The 21,285-nt window shown below is 36.9% G+C and overlaps 1 protein-coding gene across 1 annotated transcript; it reads right to left on the bottom strand.

Moving 5' to 3' along the window:
- Positions 1-184: 184 nt before the first annotated feature.
- LOC134656734 (ribonuclease P protein subunit p29) lies at positions 185-861 on the bottom strand. Its single transcript, XM_063512249.1, has one exon. It carries the CDS (start codon positions 842-844, stop codon positions 218-220), a length of 627 nt encoding a protein of 208 aa, XP_063368319.1. The 5' UTR covers positions 845-861; the 3' UTR covers positions 185-217.
- Between the last annotated feature and the right edge of the window lie 20,424 nt (positions 862-21,285).

A 21,285-nucleotide genomic window follows, 5' to 3' on the forward strand; every position in this document is an offset into this window, starting at 1 on the left:
AGAAATCTCAAAGAGCCGCAAATGTTGTTGACACTCTTAAGAGTTAACTTTTGGGTAGTTTGACTAACCACAATCATGCTGGAAGCAAGGAACCACATGCATCTTGTGAGCTTCCGTTTCCGAATCCCTGCCCTAGCTTTTACAATGTGTTTGAAACATCATTGGGATTCTTATTTCTTTTTATAAAACCTAGAATTTATAACACAATATTCATATCTTATATTAGATCAGGATGTAACTGAGTCTTTACTTTCTTAGATGACCTTTCTGCTGGCCGCACACACAAATGCTTCCCGAACAAAGTCACCGCCACATTCCTTATGTGCATTTCAAACACAGAACAAAATTTAGGCACTGTAGTCACCAAATTGTCTTTCGACACTATTTTAAACGTGTTCCTCGTGTCCATAATACATATGCCGCTCTTGCCGACGTAGCTTGGGCATTTGGAACGGACCACGTGAAGCAAGCTGCCGTGGAAATCAGACCGGTACAGGGTTTGTGTGAACTGCTCCCAACTTTTACTTGTACAGTCCGGCAATGGCTTGTCCAGTTCTAGCATTTGACTCACGTAGTCACTCCACATATTGTGCATAGGAAGCATATCTTCGTATTTGACGCTACGTCTTGGTATATCATAGAAACCCAAACATTTTTTTTCACGTCTCGTTAAAGTACGAATTTTCTTGGTTTTAACTTTCTTTTGGCGCTTTTTACTCTTCTTTTTAGCTAAGAGAAAGTCCTTTTTCAACTCTGCTTCGATGTTGATTCGGTCCGATTTGGGTACATTTGTTTTGAGGAAGTTAATGATAGAATTATCGCCATTACGTTCTCCGGCAGACATATTAAGGTGTATTGGATTGTTCAAAGCTATAATAGCAAACTTCTTATTAAGATAGTAATCATTCGCGTATTTAGCTGGTAAGTAAAGTATTAAGGCTCGGGCTAGTCGGGCTATAGAAGAGGTTATGTTATGAAATTGAAAATTGACAATGACAGACATGCGACAGCTGATAGTGATGTGAGAATGTACTTCTGGGTGCGTTCGAATACGCGATGGGTTATACACGGCGAGCAAGAAACTGAATGAAAACTGATTAAGTTTAAGCAGATCTTGTCAGTAGAAAAAGGCGGTAAATTTGAAAAATGTAGGCGCGAAAGGATATTGTCCCATAGAAAATTTCAATTTCGCGCCTTTTTTTACTGACAAGATTTGCTTGACCAGGCATAATTATATAATAGAATCTTGCAAATTAAATTTGATCCACTTCCCGGTTTCCGATTGAGCTGAAATTTTGCATACACATGTAAGTCGGGTGACCATGCAATATTATGGTACCATCGAGCTGATCTGATGATGGAGACAGGAGGTGGTCATAGGAACTCTGTGATGAAACAACGCAACCTAATTGTGTTAGGGGTTTTTAGAATTGTCTCGATGAGAATTAGTTGTCTGTCGTAAGAAAAGTACAGTCAGCGATAAAAGCTTGTACCAAGAATGAAATTTTTGCCAAAAGCTTATTTTATTTTAAGTTTATTAACTCTACATCCGTGCCATTTATACTCACGGTGTTGGCGCGTAGCGTAGGACAAAGTTGAGGCCTAAGATACACGTAAGCACGTAAGCCAATCTAATTGAGGGACGCAGCTATGTAACAGAACGAGATGGCAATACTTATTGCTTGCTGCCCCTAACGCATAGCTGAGTAGGCATAAAACACAAGGTAAATGTACTAGTGCCCGACACGCTAATGCCCAATAGATGGCACCCTGCTGTCACCTTTATTGACAAAAGTTTCAAGATGACATGTACTGGCACCGCGTCGAGCACCAGATCGATCCAATAATCTTCCAAAATCACCTTTGTACGAAATCCTATCTCACCCCAATTACGAGGGACTACGGGGTGAGGTGGGATTTCCTGTTTATCGTCAAAGGTTTGAAATGGAACTACTTACCCAAAATAAAATAAAAACTAAAATACAAACGTCCGGAACACTTATTATATACACCATTCAGTTTGCATATGCAAAAATAAAATGTTATCGAGGTTTGAATGTCAGTTTTGCCCCTACTCACCCCATTTTACGGTACTAAAAAAAACACTCGCTCGTTACGTTACCCGTCCAAACGCCAGAGAAGAAATTCTAAACAACTGTGCACTTTAGTTATTTCCGTGTGAAGCGAGCAGAGCATAGCATAAGCTATAGTTGATTGTGCACGCTGGGGATGAACATACATTAAAACTTTGCCAGCAGTGCAGCCGGCTACAGATTACATAAAACAGTGATAGGTAGTTACGCTACTCTATGAAAACACTTCTGATCTTATATTTATTGACCAGTAAGTAAGTACAAAGTGTAAGTAAAACTTGCCTATTATAGTACATCTAGCTACCTTCACTAAGGAGGAGTTTTGGCCGAAGGGTGTCAAGTTTCGGCGGTTCCGCGGTCGGCTCCCTGACACTGCGGGATTGCGTAATGCATCGCAATCATAATGTGTTTTTTAGTGTTTAGTTATATTTAAGGTATTTATGTATGGGCCACTAGTTGCCTGAAATAAAGATTTCATTCAGTACCGAAAAAGTATAAAACTTTGCACACCGCGTCACTGTTCAGTAAAAACCTTCCCTTCCCCACCTCAAAAAGTGCACAGCGCCGCTAAAGAAGTTTGAAAATACAACACTACTACAATGACGAATATTAGTAGTAAGGTTTATTCGGGTAATTCCGAAAATCATTGTAAAATCACTCATATTCCGTTGTAGTAAGAGTCAGCTTTCGGAATTATCCGCCACTATTCGTTCATTCGGAAATACCCGAATACACCTTATTCATAAGAAGAGTGATTGTCACAATAATTCCATGCCAGAGGTAAATATCGTTATTATTTACTCGCGTCTGGTTATATATTATCCCAACACATACACTCTATTGACTACTACCATGCTTATAAAATAAAATAAAGAGTGCCAATATAACGCTAAAAATAATGTTACTTTGCAATTAAATTGAAAAGTATCAATATTATTCTTGCCTGCGTTGAAACGCGCTTAACTTTGCCGGCGCTCACGTACCGAGCGCCAACGCCATCTATCGAGTGTTATTTCGCGAAATCGGTGATCGCTCTAAGGAATAAGGCCTCTTAAAAGTAGCTAGTTACAGATACACTTTCTTCATGCTTGCTACTGTATTGACCTCAACTTTTTTTATAATAGGAGGTAAACCAGCAGACAAATTAAAGACGAGTGGCGAGGCGAGTGACATCAGAAGGTTTGTATGACTTGTATGTGTGGGAGTGCGCTCTTCTTGAAGGTTTAAAGGTCGTATCGGTCTGGGAGTGCACTAATAAAATCGTATCATCGTGGTGATAAAAGTGCATTATCTGCTCTAATATTGTGAAGCTAATCTATGATCCAACTTTGCTATTCGATTCACATCTCTGTATCGTGCTGGTCTTCTGACCATGTGAACACATGTATGTGTATGTGATGAATTCTAACATGAGTAACATGTGTCTAACAACACAATTAAGGTAAATGTGGAGAAGATCGTCTACAAGCTCTTTCGTCACTTTTAACTCTTGCATTTGTAAGTATCAGAAGATGGGAAAGATGGGCTGAACGATGGGAAGCTCTTCCTTTTTGACTGTTTTAAGATTCTTTTTAGCCCAAAAATGATATTGAGGTTTCTAATATCATTCTTTTCTAAACTGAATAGTTTGTGCGAGAGACACTTCCAAAGTGGTAAAATGTGTGTCCCCCCCTGTAACTTCTAAAGTAAGAGAATGATAAAACTAAAAAAAATATATGATGTACATTACCATGCAAACTTCCACCGAAAATTGGTTTGAACGAGATCTAGTAAGTAGTTTTTTTTAATACGTCATAAATCCCCTAAATACGGAACCCTTCATGGGCGAGTCTGACTCGCACTTGGCCGCTTTTTATTTAAGTTAGGTAACACCTGTACCTTTCTGCCTTCTTTCCACTGTCGGTTGGTCAAATTGACAGCAGATCATCAAAGTAGTAGTACTTTGAACTAAAATCCATAGCACATCAGCCTATTTCGAGACAAATATTTTCAATAATGTTAATATCCAGAGAGGAAAATGAGGACTACGTGGTTTTGTATGGAAAGGCGCTTTCGCGCGGGCGACTTTCGTCATAAAAATAAGTAGGTACCTACCTACTTTTTCTTTTTCTTCAATAAAATAATGTTAGTAAAATGTATCTGTCCACAATAGAGGGAGCAGACTGCGATCCTGTTGGGCCAGCTGATCGTGCACCAGGCCCCGAAGAACGAGCGTCTGTCCAGAGAGCTGGAGCAGTTCGCCAAGCAGCTGATGATGAGCAGCACCCCTCAGAGTCTACACCTTGGATCGGAAACTCACCGCAGCGGTATTATTTTTCGTTGAGGTCCCTTAGTTTCACATAAAGACTTTTAAATATCACTTGGCCGAGTGAATTAGTCATTTTCAAAGGGCTGACTTTCAATACGCCAAGTTGTTAAATGAGTGATTGATGTTCAATTAACTATATCGGCCTAGGCATCAAACTGGATGCCGGCGTTTAATGAACGGCGTAGGCGTCTAATTAACTGGCTAATTTAACCAAATATTATGTATACATATACCTAGTTCATGAATAAATAAATAAATAAATAAATAATAAATGACTGCGTCATATTAACTACCGTTATATTTCATCCGCCCATATGCTATGCTATTGTATTGTGCCAATATGAACATTTTAAATTTACTTTAACATAAGAATACCGGTGTTGGAATAAAAGTAAAACATATTTTCTTACAGTTTTCTTATTTTTCAGATTCTTGGTGGCGTTAACAACGTATTTGGTGATCATAATACAATTTCACACAATTTCTAATATTAATGCATAACTATTATATTTTTAGACTTGTCTTCTTGTGCCTAGCCTACCCGAATAATTCTAAACGTCTATTCAAAGTATGATTAAGTGAGGCACGTGCAGTTCACTAGGATAAGCTTTATAATACTTTCTTGTGTTACCCCCTAGAATGTAGGCTATGTATGTATCTATGTCACAGAATAAGTAATAGTATTATCATACAGAACGGACACGCACCGCCCCGCCCCGATTCGGATTACCTCGCCCGCGACAGGCCGCGACATGAATGTGTGCGTAAGTCGCTCTACTGAGATTCCGTCAGGATTACATGAATACGCGTCTCAAATTTGGAATCCCTGTTATGCCACTTATATTGATAGGATTGAAAGAATCCAGAAAAAAATCCTGAAACACCTAAGCTTTAAGCTAAAGCAGCCCTATGACTCCTCTAATTACCTAAACATATGCAGGAAGCACCATCTTATTCCACTAAGTAAACGGCGAGAGATTGCCGACATTGCCTATATGCTAAGCATCACCAGTGGGTATATTGATTGCCCTGAACTGCTATTTAAACTTTCATTTAATACGCCCGCCCGATCTAAACGTTACGCTCACCCCAATTCGCTCAAACGCACTTCATCCAAACAGACAAAATAGTTGTTTGTGTCGTGCTAGTCGTAATTTAAATATTCTATGCAGAGATTTGGACATTGATGTATTTAATTGTTCCATTCCTTCAGTGAAGCGAAAATTAGCGAATCTATTTTTTAACCCACTTTGATCCCGATTGTTTTGTTTTCACAAGTAAGTTTGCGATTTGTCCGAGTGCTTAAGTATTTACGTACCCTTTATTTTTACTGTCATTATTGTTAGCAGTTCTATATCCTTGATAATGATACGTTTTGAGTTGTACTGTACCTATACAATTATTATTGTTCTTTTGGAAAATATTGTTTTTTTTTTTGAAATGTATAAAACGTGATAGCATTGTGTGAAATTGCGCGCAGTGTGATATATTGTTTATTCCATTTCTATCTGTGAGTACCTGTAATTGGCTTTGTATTGTTACCTGAATCTGTATAATGTTTCTATAGCTGTTGGTACTCCTTAAAAATAAAAATAAAATAAAATAAATTCCGTCAGAAACTCAATGACGCGTGTACAGACGTGCCGCGCACACATATAAACGCAAATCATTTTTGATGTATGGCGTGTCCGCCCTGTGTCAATGTATAAATAAATGTATATATGTCAGCCTAAGTATACATATGATGATGATGTTCATAAACATGTTCGAACGCCAGGAATCTAGTAAACTAGTAAAAATAGAGCAATCTATTTAGAGTAGAAAATTTGCTGCAGCTTTAATAAAGCTTATTTGTACATTCTGTTTCCAGTTGAGCCACTCGTTATTTACAAATTACCCACAGCGAGCCGGGACGCTTTTAAAACCAAATTATGAAATCAAAAATTCATTTCGAACGTTGAAACCATCCTCCATCACATTTTCACGCGACAAGTACTAGGCGTGCATATTAACGAAGAGGTGCACTCCCTAGGTCGTATTATTGCTAATGCATACCAAATGCAGACGATTGTTCGCCTCAGGCCGACATAGCAAGGTATCTTTAAATTATGTGGAAGTAAATAAAGAAATCGGTTTGAAACTGCGTTACGAGTAGGTACTAGGTACAGTATGGTAATGAGAGTGTATCTTTCAATCGCGCAGTACCAAATAGAAAGTGATGTTTGTTTTATCAGGTGCATTTCCATCCAGCGGGCTCAGCACGGTTCCATTTTTATCGACTATCACTATGCCCGTCACTTTCGCACTTACATACTTGTTAGAACGTGACAGGCATGGTGACAAACGATAAAAATGCGACCGTGCTACTAGGGCTGGTTGCATATGCAAATGATGGAAATTATGGGAATTTGCAGTATGAAAACCAGCAGTGAGGAATGGCTCGATTTTTGAGTAAGGTAAAGGGCCCCTGTTTCGGCAGGTTAAAAGGCTCTTGAGAGTTTGTATATTACCAAGCATTTTTTTTTAAATATTACTAAGCATATCAACACCTTGAAAGCTTTTGAGTAAGTTATATTAGTTCTTTGTTAATAATTTAATGTATAAACTATAGGGTTTTAGTTGAAACTTTTTTTTATATGAATTTTTTCGTGAACCTCTTATTTGGCTCCCATTTCGTGATACAAATTTAGCTCAGCTCCTAAGTTCGTGAATTCGTGTCCCCTGTTTCGTAATAAAGTTTTCTTAGAGTAATAGGTGATAATTTGCTGATAATCATTTTAAATTACGTACTTACGAGTAATTGTGAGGTCAAATTAAAAATAATATTGAAAAAAAAAATTTAATTGAGAGCTGTAGCTTAAAACTTTTTGTACTCGTCGACTTTAGTGGTTGAATTAAGACTTCGTAAACCATATGGGTACTTTAATACTTGATTAAAAGCCGAAACTATATAAATAAATAAATAAAAAAAAAACTTTTTTTTATCAAATATTTTTTTTTTACAAAAAAAATATTAACTATATTATACGTTAAATATAAACATACACAAAAATAAATCAAATAAATTGAATTATAAATAAAATTGTGCTAGTAGTTAATATGAGAAATTGAGAATATACGTGGAATATACCTTAAAAATTTAAACTCGGGTCACATTCAAACTCGTTTTATGAGAATTCTAGTGAAAAAAACATATACCGAATTTCGCTCATACGAAACTTCGTGAAATACATTAATTGTTTTCTAATTTATTTTTTTAATTATCTTCGTTGTTATATTTAAAAACAAGCACTCAAAATGTATCTAGAAAGTCCTTGATTCGTTAGTGGCACGAAACAGGAGACACACGAAAAATATAATGACCGCTATTTCGTGAGTCGATTTATTGCAATTTTAAGGTATTTCTATGCATATATTCAATCTTTTTTCTTATCAAATCAATTACTAAGGAACCCACAGAAACACTCCCAAAAACTTTTTTTCGAATGGGTTTAGCTTTTCCTTCCTATAAGCTTAACAAGTGAGAGCGCGCACCTTACGCCTACAAAAAGTGCACGCATACAACACAGCTGTTCGCGGCCGTCTGACAGTTTCGACCGTCGTATTACTCTCAGTTTAATCACTAAAATATTGGTTATTATTTTATTGAAGAGATTAAATAATACAGATTTTTTTCATATGTATAATTTGAATAAAAAATATTTGTATTCCTTATTATTTGCGCCAGAAACAAAACTAACGAAATAACGTACTAACACGAACTTGGGGCCCTTTACCTTATAGGTTTAGTATTATTTTCATGGGTTACTAGGTAAGTACTTGTACCTTTTTGGTAGGAAAATAACTGGACTTATCTCAACAAATTCTACTCCCAATGAGTTATGCTAAAGCGAGATATACCGGTAGTTAAGCTAAAGGACACAATAAGGTACTATCGACAATTCCTAAACCTTATCGCAAAGACATAAGGTCCATCTGTTTTCAATCAAGAGAATTGCTGTCGGTACCTATCGGATTAGCATAACGTCCGCGTCTGTCTTGTCGTGGCAAGCCGTTTTAGCTCCGGCAATATAGCACACGGGACGTAAAGCATGGCTTTATGGCCTATTCGGCTACGGCTAGGCCGATATTGGCCTAGGCTTACGGCTGGCGTAAAGTTTTGATGAAATTGTGGGTCAGAATAATGTGTGGGTCTTGAAGTACCTAACCAAGGAAGCGGTCTGAATCAAGAGATGATTTTATTTGCTAGACATTTATTTGTAGAAAGGAAAAGAAAAAAAGGCAAATTACTTATTAAATATGAGTCTCAATGATACTTCATGGTTAGTTAATATCTATGCGACTGTTTTAGCCACAGAGTGTGAGAGAAAAATAAAAATTTATTAAAGAATTCACTTTATTCGTTACCTATCAAGAAGAGTGTAGAGACTTACTTATAGCATTTTTCAAACAACATTGGTACGGAAACATGTCATCTCCATACAATTTATAACCTTACAATCAATAATCTTGTAAAATAATGTTTGAATAATACAAATACTATAGGTTTGTCCCAAGTTTCTAAAAATGTAATAATACGAATTTCTTTCATGGACCAAACTAAAGTTGTAGGACTAAAAACATAATTCGTATAGCTTAGAAAATATTTAAAACTCGGAAAAGCCTCTGAATGGCAAAATATCGAAAACTAATGGGGAATTCACGATGCAAAATATCAGGTTACCAATTTGCTCGATTTAATCAAAATGCATGCAGGAATATTACTGCATTTTTAGCATTCCACGGGATCCACAGTAGCATGATCATATATTACACACTATTCTGTTGGAACAGGCTGAAATTATGTGTATTTACTCATAATGATACCGCGATCATTACGCATCACTCGAGTTCCAAAGAATAATAAACACTTATTAATTATTGAGGTTTGATAGATATGCTTGATTGTAGCTATTCAATAACTATACATTTAAATCAAAACCAAAGACAAATGATATCAGCGCCATCTGATGTGTTAAAAACTTATTTGAGATCCATCGCTATTCGGTAATGTGTCAATTAAAGACCATCGCAATATCGCAACTAAATAATTCGATTTGTTTTGGAAATATTTGGGATCATTCATTCGTGTGCACATGTCATTTCCTGTCCAATCGTTCATTTATTTAGGTAAACATCTGGAATTTAGTTGGGTTCATTACAAAGGGTTTAGATTAGAGAAACACTTGTTAGTTTTTGTACTTTTCTGCCAAGTTGATTATTTAATCAGGCAATAGAGTTTTATAAACGTTGTCCTAATCTTCCAGTGACTCACAGTTTGGCCAAAGCCAAAGTGGATTCAATAAATTTCTCGCAAGTTGGTCGCATAAATACGGCATGTAACGGCACAGCCGCAATAGTAGAAGTCGGCTACGAGTCGATGCCGGTTAGGAAGTCTAGTCGTGGAACACTTACAGGTCTCGTAGACAACATGCCAATCGCTAAAGCTCCGTAGCGAACGAAACGCAACTGCCACTGTTACACTAATATGGAAGAGTGATAGAGATACAAAGTGATTCGATGGCGAAGCGCAAGCGATCGTCACCTTGGCTAGGCCGCCAGATTAGAAGGATGTAAACTTGTAAAGTGTACAGTCGCCATCAGATATATCAGAGCGGCCGAGGTGCTCAAATATACTGAACACGGATTCTAGCGTCTTGACAATTAAATAGAGGCGTGTTCAGACTTTGTGAGCGCCTTGGTCGCTCCGATATATCTGATGGCGACTGTATATAAATAAATACGGCATGTAGTCAAGAGCTTCAATAGTAGAAGTCGAACACTCAGATTAGCCGACTCGATGCTATTTAGGAAGTGACTATAGTCTAGAACAGTTACCAGTGTATGTATACATAGGTAGAGCAGTCATGGCATGTAAGTATGAATATTTCATTCAAAGATAAAGATAAAAGATAGTTTATTCAAGTAGGCATATTATTACAATGCGCTAATGAACGTCAAATAAAGCTACACCGGATCCAACTCTACACCTCTGCCTCGAGAAGATTGAAATCCCCCCTCAATTGGAGGACGGTATCCCAATATGGGACCGGCAACAAATTCGTTTTAGATAAAGCTTTTCGTTACATAACAGAACATAACTATGAAACAATTTCGACTTTAGAATGTGAGTGGTTTGTTCCATTGGAAGAACCAAAACGAGCATTTCTAAATTACAGTCTCTTAAACTCAATTTTATTAATTATAAGCGTTGGTGGCCTAGTGGTAAGAGCGTGCGACTTGCAATCCGGAGGTCGCGGGTTCGAACCCCGGCTCGTACCAATGAGTTTTTCGGTACGAAATATCATTTGATATTTAAGTACCAGTCGCTTTTCGGTGAAGGAAAACATCGTGAGGAAACCGGACTAATCCCAATACGGGCCTAGTTTACCCTCTGGGTTGGAAGGTCAGATGGTAGTCGCTTTCGTAAAAACTAGTGCCCACGCCAATTACTGGGATTAGTTGCCAAGCGGACCCCAGGCTCCCATGAGCCGTGACAAAAATGCCGGGACAACGCGAGGAAGATGAAACTTAATTTTATAATTGTTTTCTAAGCTAGACTGCAGTGTGTATCAAAGGAAGAACGCATCCCAATTGCGGCAGAACTAGTTTGGTGATAAATTGTTCAGTTTTCTACAAGCTTCGGATTACGGACTACGTTATTCTCAAGCTCTATTCTCACACCGATTAAACATAGTGAAATTGAATATAATTAGTTTAAATAAGTATCTACCTATTTTAATTAAGAGTTGCTTAATATAAATTCTGAGTGTTTTTAAATCATGCGACAATCCAATTACTCATTCGTTGTTCTAAGGTTGTAGCAATAAATTTTAGGAATTGCGAATGGATTATTAGTACTAGGTTTCTTGTGAATATCTTTATTCATAAGATACGATATCTTCATCGTAAGAAAAACTGCGTACTGGAAAGCAAATCAAGTGTCCCTCTTATCCATATGAGTTGATGTAGTAAGACCTATTATATAATCTGTGGTTGACGTGAGTAGATATGGTTGGTCATACCAATTTGTCAGTAAATAGGAACAAACAAACTGTACTCATCCTTTCCTTTTGGGTGCTAGTACCTACTACTGTAAGACATAGATAGTATGATTCTCTCTGTCTATATTCAAAATGAGACAGAGTCCTTTGACAAACTATATAAACGCGCCTCGATGAGTTTAATGATGGTGAGAATAACCATGAAGCATTGCATTTGGATCATGATTATTCTCATGGGTAACAACTTAACAAGTGTAAGTAAAATGGGCATTTATTCGATGTACTTCCATAGCGGTCTTGCAATATCTTCACCCCCAACAGTTTACGGTACGTCGTTACAAGTAACACACGACAACAACAACAACACACAACAACTCGTCACTGAAGGATATTTTTTATCTCAGCTGAAGAATTCTACGAATCAGTCACTGATTGATACTACTCGGATATTAAAATAAAATTATGATTTTAATTTTATAGGTACAATGAATTGGTCACTGAATGCCGCTCCTGTGCTCTGCATTCCTACAACTATTAAGTTACTCTGGAAAATTAGTAAGCGCGCACCGTAGTACGTCTATACAGGTAGATGTACTGATTACGCAGATACGAAGAAACTTTGATCCCCGTGAGATAATCCGGAGTTATGTGTTCATTTAGCGGTTTCTACAAATAGTATAATAAGTATAGCCCGGTTTTTCTGGGGAAAAGACGTACCAGTACTAGTGATTAATTAAATATCGATTTAAGTGTTATCGATATCGTTAGAAAGCAATTTTTAAATCGTTACTTATATCAAACTCATCCTTGAAGTAGACTCGCTTTTCGGTGAAGGAAAACAACGTGAGGAAACTCACAATAAGGCCTAGTTTATCTACCCTCCGGGTTGAAAGGTCACATGGCAGTCGCTTTCGTAAAAACTAGTGCCTATGTTAATTCTTGGGATTAGTTGCCCAGCGGACCCCAGGCTCCCATGAGCCGTGGCAAAATGCCGGGGCAACGCGAGGAAGATGCAAGAAGATACTGAAGAATTATAATATTAAAAAAATAATATAGTATAAAATTATGGCGTAAAACTAACACGATCTTTGAGCGTACCGAAAAATCCACATCAATAAATTCGAAATAAGTGTCATTTTTCCAGCAAAAATCCTTTCTTTTTCTAGAAAAAATACAGCGTTTCAAGCTTGGAGGTACCAGGGGCTCAGCCTTAATGAGAGGCGACTCATAACAGGACAAGCTCTCGACAAGCCCCTTGCAGGGGTCGCGTTCCCATCGCTCATCTAGCACGGGCGAGTTAACGGCTGGGGCCTAGCGATGACAATCGTAGATTGATAAACGCTAAACGAATAGAAATAATGTATCGAGATGACAGATGCTACGAAAAGTCACGTGACTGTTTGCATTACATACATTATTTAAGTTTCGATTGATGTTTTCTATCAACGTTGTCATCTTGGTTAGGCCCCTAGGAGAACCAGTGGGGGGAGCAGTGGTGTAGCACTTAGTTAAAACTACCGGGGGCTCAGCCTTAATGAGAGGCGACTCAAAATTAGACAAGCCCTATCGCTCAAATAGTACTTTTAGCGAGGAAAAAGCTCAGAGGAACCAGTAAACACTTGTATAGCACTCCTTTCTTATGTTCAGTGGCGCAAAACGTATGCATTAATTCGGACCAAGCTGAATCAGCAAGATTTTGCAATGACAAAATGTGGCCATATCTTCATTAATGTCCAATATCTATGAAAATATGACGTTTATAATGACACTCCCCACTATGATCTTTTCAAGTTGGTGCAAAGTTAGTGTATACGGATTCTACCCGGCACGGACCTGGAAGGGCCTGTTACATTGGTTCAAAGAAACTCGCTTACGCTCGCGAAACATGGGAATATTCAAGAGCCAGCAGCGAGACCGCTTGAAAGGAAAATCTCGACATCCCGGAGATATTTAAACGCCGGTGTCATTTAGCATAACGTTTTTACAAACTGAATAGGTACCATCATAACAGCTGTAAGACGTTTTCTTCTGGACTTTGGCCTCCCTAACAATCTCACGTCAACACCAAACTAAAATGGAGTTGGGCGGGACATGTTCTTAGGCAGAGTGATGGCAGGTGGATTAAAATGTTAACGGAATAATGGATTTATGGCTACTTTAGGATGAAAGTAGCGCCTGGCGTCCGTTGGCTCGTTGGATGGACAACATTCGGAAGATTGCGGGTCATTTCTGGATGAGATAGATCTGGCGGCCTAGCCAAGCTGACAATCGCTATCGCTTCGAAAACGAATCGCTTTGTGTCTCTCTATAACTCCTCCATATTAGTGGCTACAGTGACAGTTGCGTTTTGATCGCTACGGAGCGTTAGCGATTGGCACGTTGGCTACGCGGCCTGAGCCCGTAGACAATCGCTAACGCTACGTAGCGAACTGTCACAGTCACACTAATATGGAGGAGTGGCAGACACAAAGCGATTCGATGGCGAAGCGATCGTCACCTTGGCTAGGTCGCCTGGATGGACAAGTGGCGTACTACTAGAAGAGTAGCCTTTGCTCAATAGAGGGCGATAAAAGGCTGATAGTGACGATGAACAATCTCCACAACGACTGATTGCATTTGTCCTCATCTAAATTTCCAGTGATTTTGACCAAATTTTCGGTCCGCCTTGTTTTATGGAGGCATTCCGTGGCCAGTCGCGTAAGAGTAAGAACCTCTCTCGCCATCGGTTGTATGTAAAATGTTGGACACATTGAACTGCCACTTGTGTGGAAAATTGATTTAAATAATTAATTGCATGAAACTTTAATAAAAATGGCTACGGCTGTGAAAGACAGACAGCCTTGTGGTTTACGTGAATTCGAATGTTAACGAGTAGGCAAATAAATAATGTATAGTATGTTCACATTTTTTTCATTAAATTTTTTTCATTTGATGAAAATTTTCAAGAATTGTAGTAAGAAGAGTAAGGTCGTAGCACTATTAGGGTATTATATGGTTAGGCCTCTACGTCGTAGCGATGTATTGCGTAGCAGTCTAACCTCTAAAGCCTCTACGACGGCTACGACATACACGATAGCATGAATAAAGTTACGTTGTAAGAAAATAACCTTTCACAGGTAAATCGTTAATTCAAGTCAGAGGCAGATCAAAATAAATCAAACCAAGTTAATAAAAGACTCCGAGGATTTTTATAAACTAATTTCGGGTAGTTTAGTGGTGTTTTATTAATATCTCCGTTGACATTTGTTGGGACGTTAGTCTTTTCGTGACCACAGCTGGTACAACTCAGCTGAAACGTCGGAATTAAAGGTAATAACAATGAAATTATATCGCGGTAGACCCGTTTGTGTAATTAAATAAGTTAATAAAAGTACCTAAATCAAAGCATTTATATCAATAAATGCCAAATCGTTGGCGAGGCAAAGTTGAGTGATTAAATTTGTATTTGAGCCTTAATGAACTAAGTTTCGGCTTTGATAGTCTTTCTTATTGTGCCTAAATAAATAACAAGATTCACGCTATAAAGAAGTTTGCGAAAGCAAAAATACCTAAATACCTATACAGGATGCCCAGCGACAGATTTCCGATTTCAAAAATTGATTAAAAAAATATACAGGATGCTTCCTGTAACAGGAGCAATAAATTAAAATGTAGGCTATTCTCCTCAAACTGATCAACATTTCGGGTTCAGCAACATTTGAAAATAACTCATGTTTTGATTTTTATTACACTTTAAAGTTTATTCCAAGACGCAATGTATTGCAAATTTTCTTATGTTTAAAGCGTGACAAGCAACGTCAAACACACCGATGTCAGCGTACAATGAAGGCAATATTTATTTTGTATGAAAGAGCGGAACTCTAAAGGATTCATAATTTTTAAAAGTTGTTTTACAAAAGTTTTATAGTTTGAGGAGTATATTATGTGTTTTAATTATTTGCTCGTATTACAGGCATCACTCTGTATAAACCACAACTATTTATGTTTATGAAAAGAAGGTGATGTGAAAAATAAATTAGTGACACTGAAAATCCACAAAATGGCGAAGGCCACATGCTATTTCCTCGATTCGATAGATATATCAGCGAATGATACCTTCGTGTTTGTCTAGTACCTATAGAAAATATCATTCCTGCGGCTCTTGTCGTCCCTTCGACATGACTAGGGCCACATAATGGGGGAAGATATTTAGTTGAAGATCAGTACGATAGACACGAACGGGTGTTATTTTATACCCTTAGCGAGCACGGGTGAGTAGAAAACTTTTTTAATAGAAAAGAACGTGTTTCAGTTTGATGTCACACAAACCCGCCGCTAAAAAGCCGCGCCCATACAAAAAAAAGTACGCTCTGATCATAGATATATTATTTTTAACATTGATATAGTATAAAGAACTGGATACCCAATCAGCCGCCAAAAATGGCCCCACAAAAGTGATGTCAAAACAGATCATGCATTACTTTTTCGTTTAGTCTTGTTTGAAACGCTCAAATGTGAAGTTGTCAACAATTACGAAATGTGCCGTTAAAATATGTAAAAATAACAATGATAAAACAAGGAAAAAGGATGGAATGTATTTCTTTCGGTTAGTTCTTTGGATAGCATTACATAATTTATGTAATCTGGTGGTAATTTTATGGTTTTGAATAAATTAATTTGTTAGTACCAAAGAAGGGATGTTAAGGAACAAAAATCTAATGAGTCGATGTGAGGTCAATATTTTTTTATATGGAATTCATAAGAAATAATATTATGTTTAAATTCAAGATTTCCAAGAAAACCTATGCGACGTGCAAAGTGGACTGCTATTTAATTATAGCAAGAGATAGGGGTGATGCAGTTTTAAACAAGAAAAAACGGCACTTGTGTGTTCGGCCCATTTCCCTGTTTCCGACATATACACCACCAATAAGGGCTTATATCGACTAACTGTAAATGCTAAACCTGTCGGAACACAGTGACAACCACAGGATTTTTTTTATAAAGTATAGGTAGACTTTATTAAAAAAATCCAATCAGTATCTAAATGTCCCCGTGCACCCGCGCTATGAGTAAATGTAGATCTTAAATACACAGTTATTTAATAAGTAGAATTTATTTCAAGGAAATTAGTATTTAAAGACGTATACTTACGAATTAAAAATTTAATTTGTTTGAATTTGAACCACGAATTAATTTTATTTGAGCTCCCAATTAAATTAAATTTGTTTTATTTATTACTTCAATTGGTTTTCCTGTACAGTAATATTATCATGCCGCGATCAGAAAGGAATTAGAAATAACAGATTTCCATACACTTACGTCAAAATCAATATGGATTGACAGCTATCTCAATCCCTTTCTAATCGCGATTCAGTAATACATATTAAAGTGTACCAAAGTGACTCCATTCGTTCATTATTCTCGTTTGACGTTGTTTGACGTAAATACGTTACGTTTAGTGCCATCGGACTAAATGTTTTAACAGTGTTGGTACTTATGTTTGCAAATTTGACACTTAATGCTTACGACATTAAGCTCTTTTCTGTACGAAACATTTATCTTGACTCAAAATTTACGTAAGCGTTTTTATCATCAATGCAAATGGTGCGAAACGTCATTGGGATCCACATTTCTTGACGTTTTTGTTCTGCTTTGTGTGTCTATTTCTTTTATATTAAGTCAGTGATTTTTAAAGATTAAGTCTAAGCCATCTGTCACCGTAGCCCCACACACACAGCCAAATTTTATGTACGATTAACAATGAGGAACCAGAGGCATGTAGCCACGTCGATAAAGTCATATCGATAAACTATACGGCCTTTTTACAATTTAAATTTTACTTGAAAGGGTTTTAACTACCTAAAATGAACAAATAACCATTATAAGACAACTTTATATACAGTGTGTAAATCCAATACGGCCGATAAATTAAACCAGATATAAAATTTATCCTTGTAATCATTAATTCAGAAGTTTTTTAAGTTACTCTTAATTATGATCCCGTTATAATTATTTGAATTATTGTCTAAAGGAGGCATGGAACGCCACATATATAAAAGTTACATTAAAAGCAAATAAAATATGTTTTTCGCTATAATAGAGTTTATTATTATATTATAAAGTATTCATTATCCATTAGCATTTCCGGTTGTTTATTTTTAGTGTAGATATCGAAGCTTCAATTAATCGCTATTCCGTTCTGCTGTGTAGAGAGTATCGATATATAACATGATTAAAATCGACAAATCCACATCAAAAGTCAAAAGTCAAAAGCATTTATTGCAAACATATTACATAATATTAGGTAGGTACCTATACATAATATGGACCCTGCAAGGGCGCAGCAATCTTATAAATAAATAACAAACTAAGTACTACAGTAGTTTCTTCTGACTTACATAACATTATATATATGAGATCACATTAATGTATCGTAAGAGCTAATTTGCTTACGTTAAGCATAATATTAATAACATTTATTTAATATAAAATGAAACAAAATGGTTTAAGTGCAGATACCTATAGATATTTCTAATAATAATATGATACCTCATCATAAAATTCCTGAAGCGTGTAAAACGATTTCTCTGTTAAGTATTTATTAAGCGATCTTTTGAATAGATTTGGGTTTTCGATTTGTTTTATTGATTGGGGTATTTTATTAAAGATTTTTATACACATCGTGTGTGGTCCGGAATGAAATATTTTTAAGCTAGAAATAGGCAAGGAAAGGTAGTTATTGTGGCGAAGATTTAATGCTTTTGTGTGGCGGTCTTTTGCTTGTAGAAAAAAAGAGCTGTGTTGCTTGACGAAAGTGCAAACTTCAAAAATGTATAAGGAGGTAAGTGTTAATATTCTTAGGTCTTTAAAATATGGTCGACAACTTTCCCATTGTTTTATGTTAACTAAAATTCGGATGCACTTTTTCTGTAAAATAAATAGGTTTAGATTTAGATTTAGATTTATTTATTTCATAATATGAAATTACAATATAAATTATTTTACACTAATCTATACGAATTTATATTATGATCGTCAAGTAGAAAAATAACAATTGATTATAATTATACAAATGTCAAGCAATACACAATTTAAAAACCATTATAAGCAATCGATTAATTAACTAAATTATTAAAAATGTCAAATAATATAAAATAAAAAATATAAAAAAACAACAATGTCAATATGGCTAAGCTAAGCACGGATATCTCATAATGATCGTCAAATTAAAATAAAATAAAATGAAAAATAGGTCAATATAAAACTAAAATGATAAACAGGTCAATAGAAAAATAAATTACATTCAATTTGGATTATTACATGTCATTTCCATATATTCATTTACAGAATATAATGGATTATCCAATAAAAAGAGTCTCAATTGGCGTTCAAATGTTTCGTCAGATGGTTCAGTTCGCAATTTAGTGGGTAGACGCTCATAATACGTTGGCCCTATCACCCTCGGATTCTTGACTGAAAGTGCCATGCGACGCGGCACTGTGCGTAGTCTCCCCGTGGATCGGAGCTGTTTGCCCGCAACCTCGACGCGATTAAACATGGTTAAATTGTTTCTCACAAACATCAATATTTGAAATATGTATAAGGAGTAGTGCGTCATGATTCGATGTTGTTTAAAAAGTTTTTTACACGGATGTCTGCCTTGGACTCCTGCCAGTAATCGAATAGCTCTTTTTTGGAGTATTAAGACTCGCTTGGCATCGGTAGAATTTCCCCATATCAACGTACCATAGGATATTAAGGAGTGGAAATGGGAAAAGTATACAGCTTTTAATGATTTTCTCGTTATGAGTGGCTGCAGTTTTTTAATGGCAAAGACAGCACTACTCAACTTATTACATAATTGGTCAACATGACACTTCCAGCCAAGATTCGAGTCAACTGTAAAGCCCAGGAATTTGCTCACAGTACACAAAGGCATTGGACCATCGGCAATGCACAAAGGCACCCTAGTGTCACGACCCGAAAAAATCATGACGTTAGACTTTGCGACGTTCAAGAGTAGGCCATTTGATGAGAACCACAGTTGCAGCTGCTCACATGCATCATGAATTATTAAGGTCATTGGCATTTGTGCTATTACCCCAAAGGAGTGCTATTATCCCTAAAAACGTGCACTAAACTCATACACAGCTTGCCCACCACCAAAATGGCTACGGCTTGACGGATAAATTTTGTACTGAGAACCGAGAACGTTGGGGCCTTGGCTCTGATTTATAAACGACAATTTGAAATAACATGAAAAGTAGACATGAACATTCAGGTAACATATTACTAGTTTTCGTTCGCCCCGCCCCGGCTTCGCACGGGTTACACAAAACCTAAACAAATTATGCACTAAATCTTTCGCAAGAATCACTCGGTGAAAATCGCATGAAAATCCGTTTAGTAGTTTTTGAGATTATCGCAAGCATACATACACACAAAACTTGTACTTACTTACTCTATTTTCTACGTATAACAACTAATCGATATTAAACTTTCGTGAGACATATTTTAAACTGTTTAGACGACAACGCTTTCACTCACTTGAATTTTTAGTCGCTATTGGCGACATGTTTCCAATACTCAACACACACATGTCACACATGAAACATGTCGCCAATAACCAACCAATAACGACTAAAAATTCAAGTGAGTGAACCGTTGTTGTCTAAACAGTATTAACAACTATTAGCGACGAAAACTAGTACCAGATATATAATTGTTATCATCACTATCTTCGATATAAGAATATAGCATAAGATTGTCCCAGCAACCACGTCTAATACATGGTCTTATTCCCAGGCCCTCGTTGGAGTTTATCAGGCCAAATCCTCCGAGTATAATAAAACTGAGTGGCAATAAGCAGCCTGCCCGTCTGGTCGGTAAGCCGGCCGAAATAATGGGCTTATGTTGGTCTATCGCGAAATATTTCCGTATTTTTGTATTAGACCATACAGAGTTTTTTAAACTAGCGCTATAATCATATAGCACAATCGGATTAGGTCTAACCACACGAAATAGAGAGAACAGTCCTGAAATTTGGTATATGTGGCAATTAAAGGTCTCTTTGCGACCTCGAGGAATCGCAGCCATCTTGTAAAATGTGCACCATCCTGGAGAAATTTGCGTTTTACTCTAAATCTACGTTCTCCATGAAAATGTGGTGCACGGCAATATTTAAGCTTATTAAATTCTACACAAAAAGGTCCTAGATATCTTTGCGGAAAAAATACATTTTGTTATAGAAAATAATTGCTGAATCCAGATTTAGTGCTTACATTTTCAGCCTTATAGCGCTTTGATAAAGTAAAACTAGTTTAAATTATCAATTTCTTAAGTTTGGCAATCCAGCGGGGAAACGCAGCAAGCGTCCTGGGGACGATGCCCCGGGCAACTTTAGGTTTTTAGTGTTTAATATAATGTATCTTGTAAATTTACTTTATTGTAATAAAATGTATTTCTTAAGAGCCACACGAAAACGCCGCTAAAAAGCCGCTCACATACAATCGAAGTTAACATCTCATTTTAAATATAATGACTCTACGTATCTCATTTTAATATAATATAAAGTCACATTACAGATAATTTACAATAAATACCTATAAACTAACTTATATACTAAAACTACAAATAAATACAGCACAAAAATCTAAAATAAACCACCCTGAATCGTACCTGGCTCAAAGGTCCCCATTATTCCTGCTGCGTTCCCCCGCTGAACTGCAATGGAAACCTGCTGAACCAGATACGACCCAGAGCGAGGATCGCAGCCCCTCTCGCGCAAACGACGCCCCAAATCCCTAAAGAAAGCGCGAGCCTCTGACCCCCAAGGCCCTGCCGTCTCGATAGCCACTGG

The sequence above is a fragment of the Cydia amplana genome, chromosome 19 (genome assembly GCF_948474715.1).
Source record: "Cydia amplana chromosome 19, ilCydAmpl1.1, whole genome shotgun sequence".
Taxonomy (NCBI): domain Eukaryota; kingdom Metazoa; phylum Arthropoda; class Insecta; order Lepidoptera; family Tortricidae; genus Cydia; species Cydia amplana.

Bases quoted from the DNA above. Each gene is read 5' to 3' on its own strand.
- LOC134656734 (XM_063512249.1), bottom strand. From the start codon at position 844: ATGTCTGCCGGAGAACGTAATGGCGATAATTCTATCATTAACTTCCTC.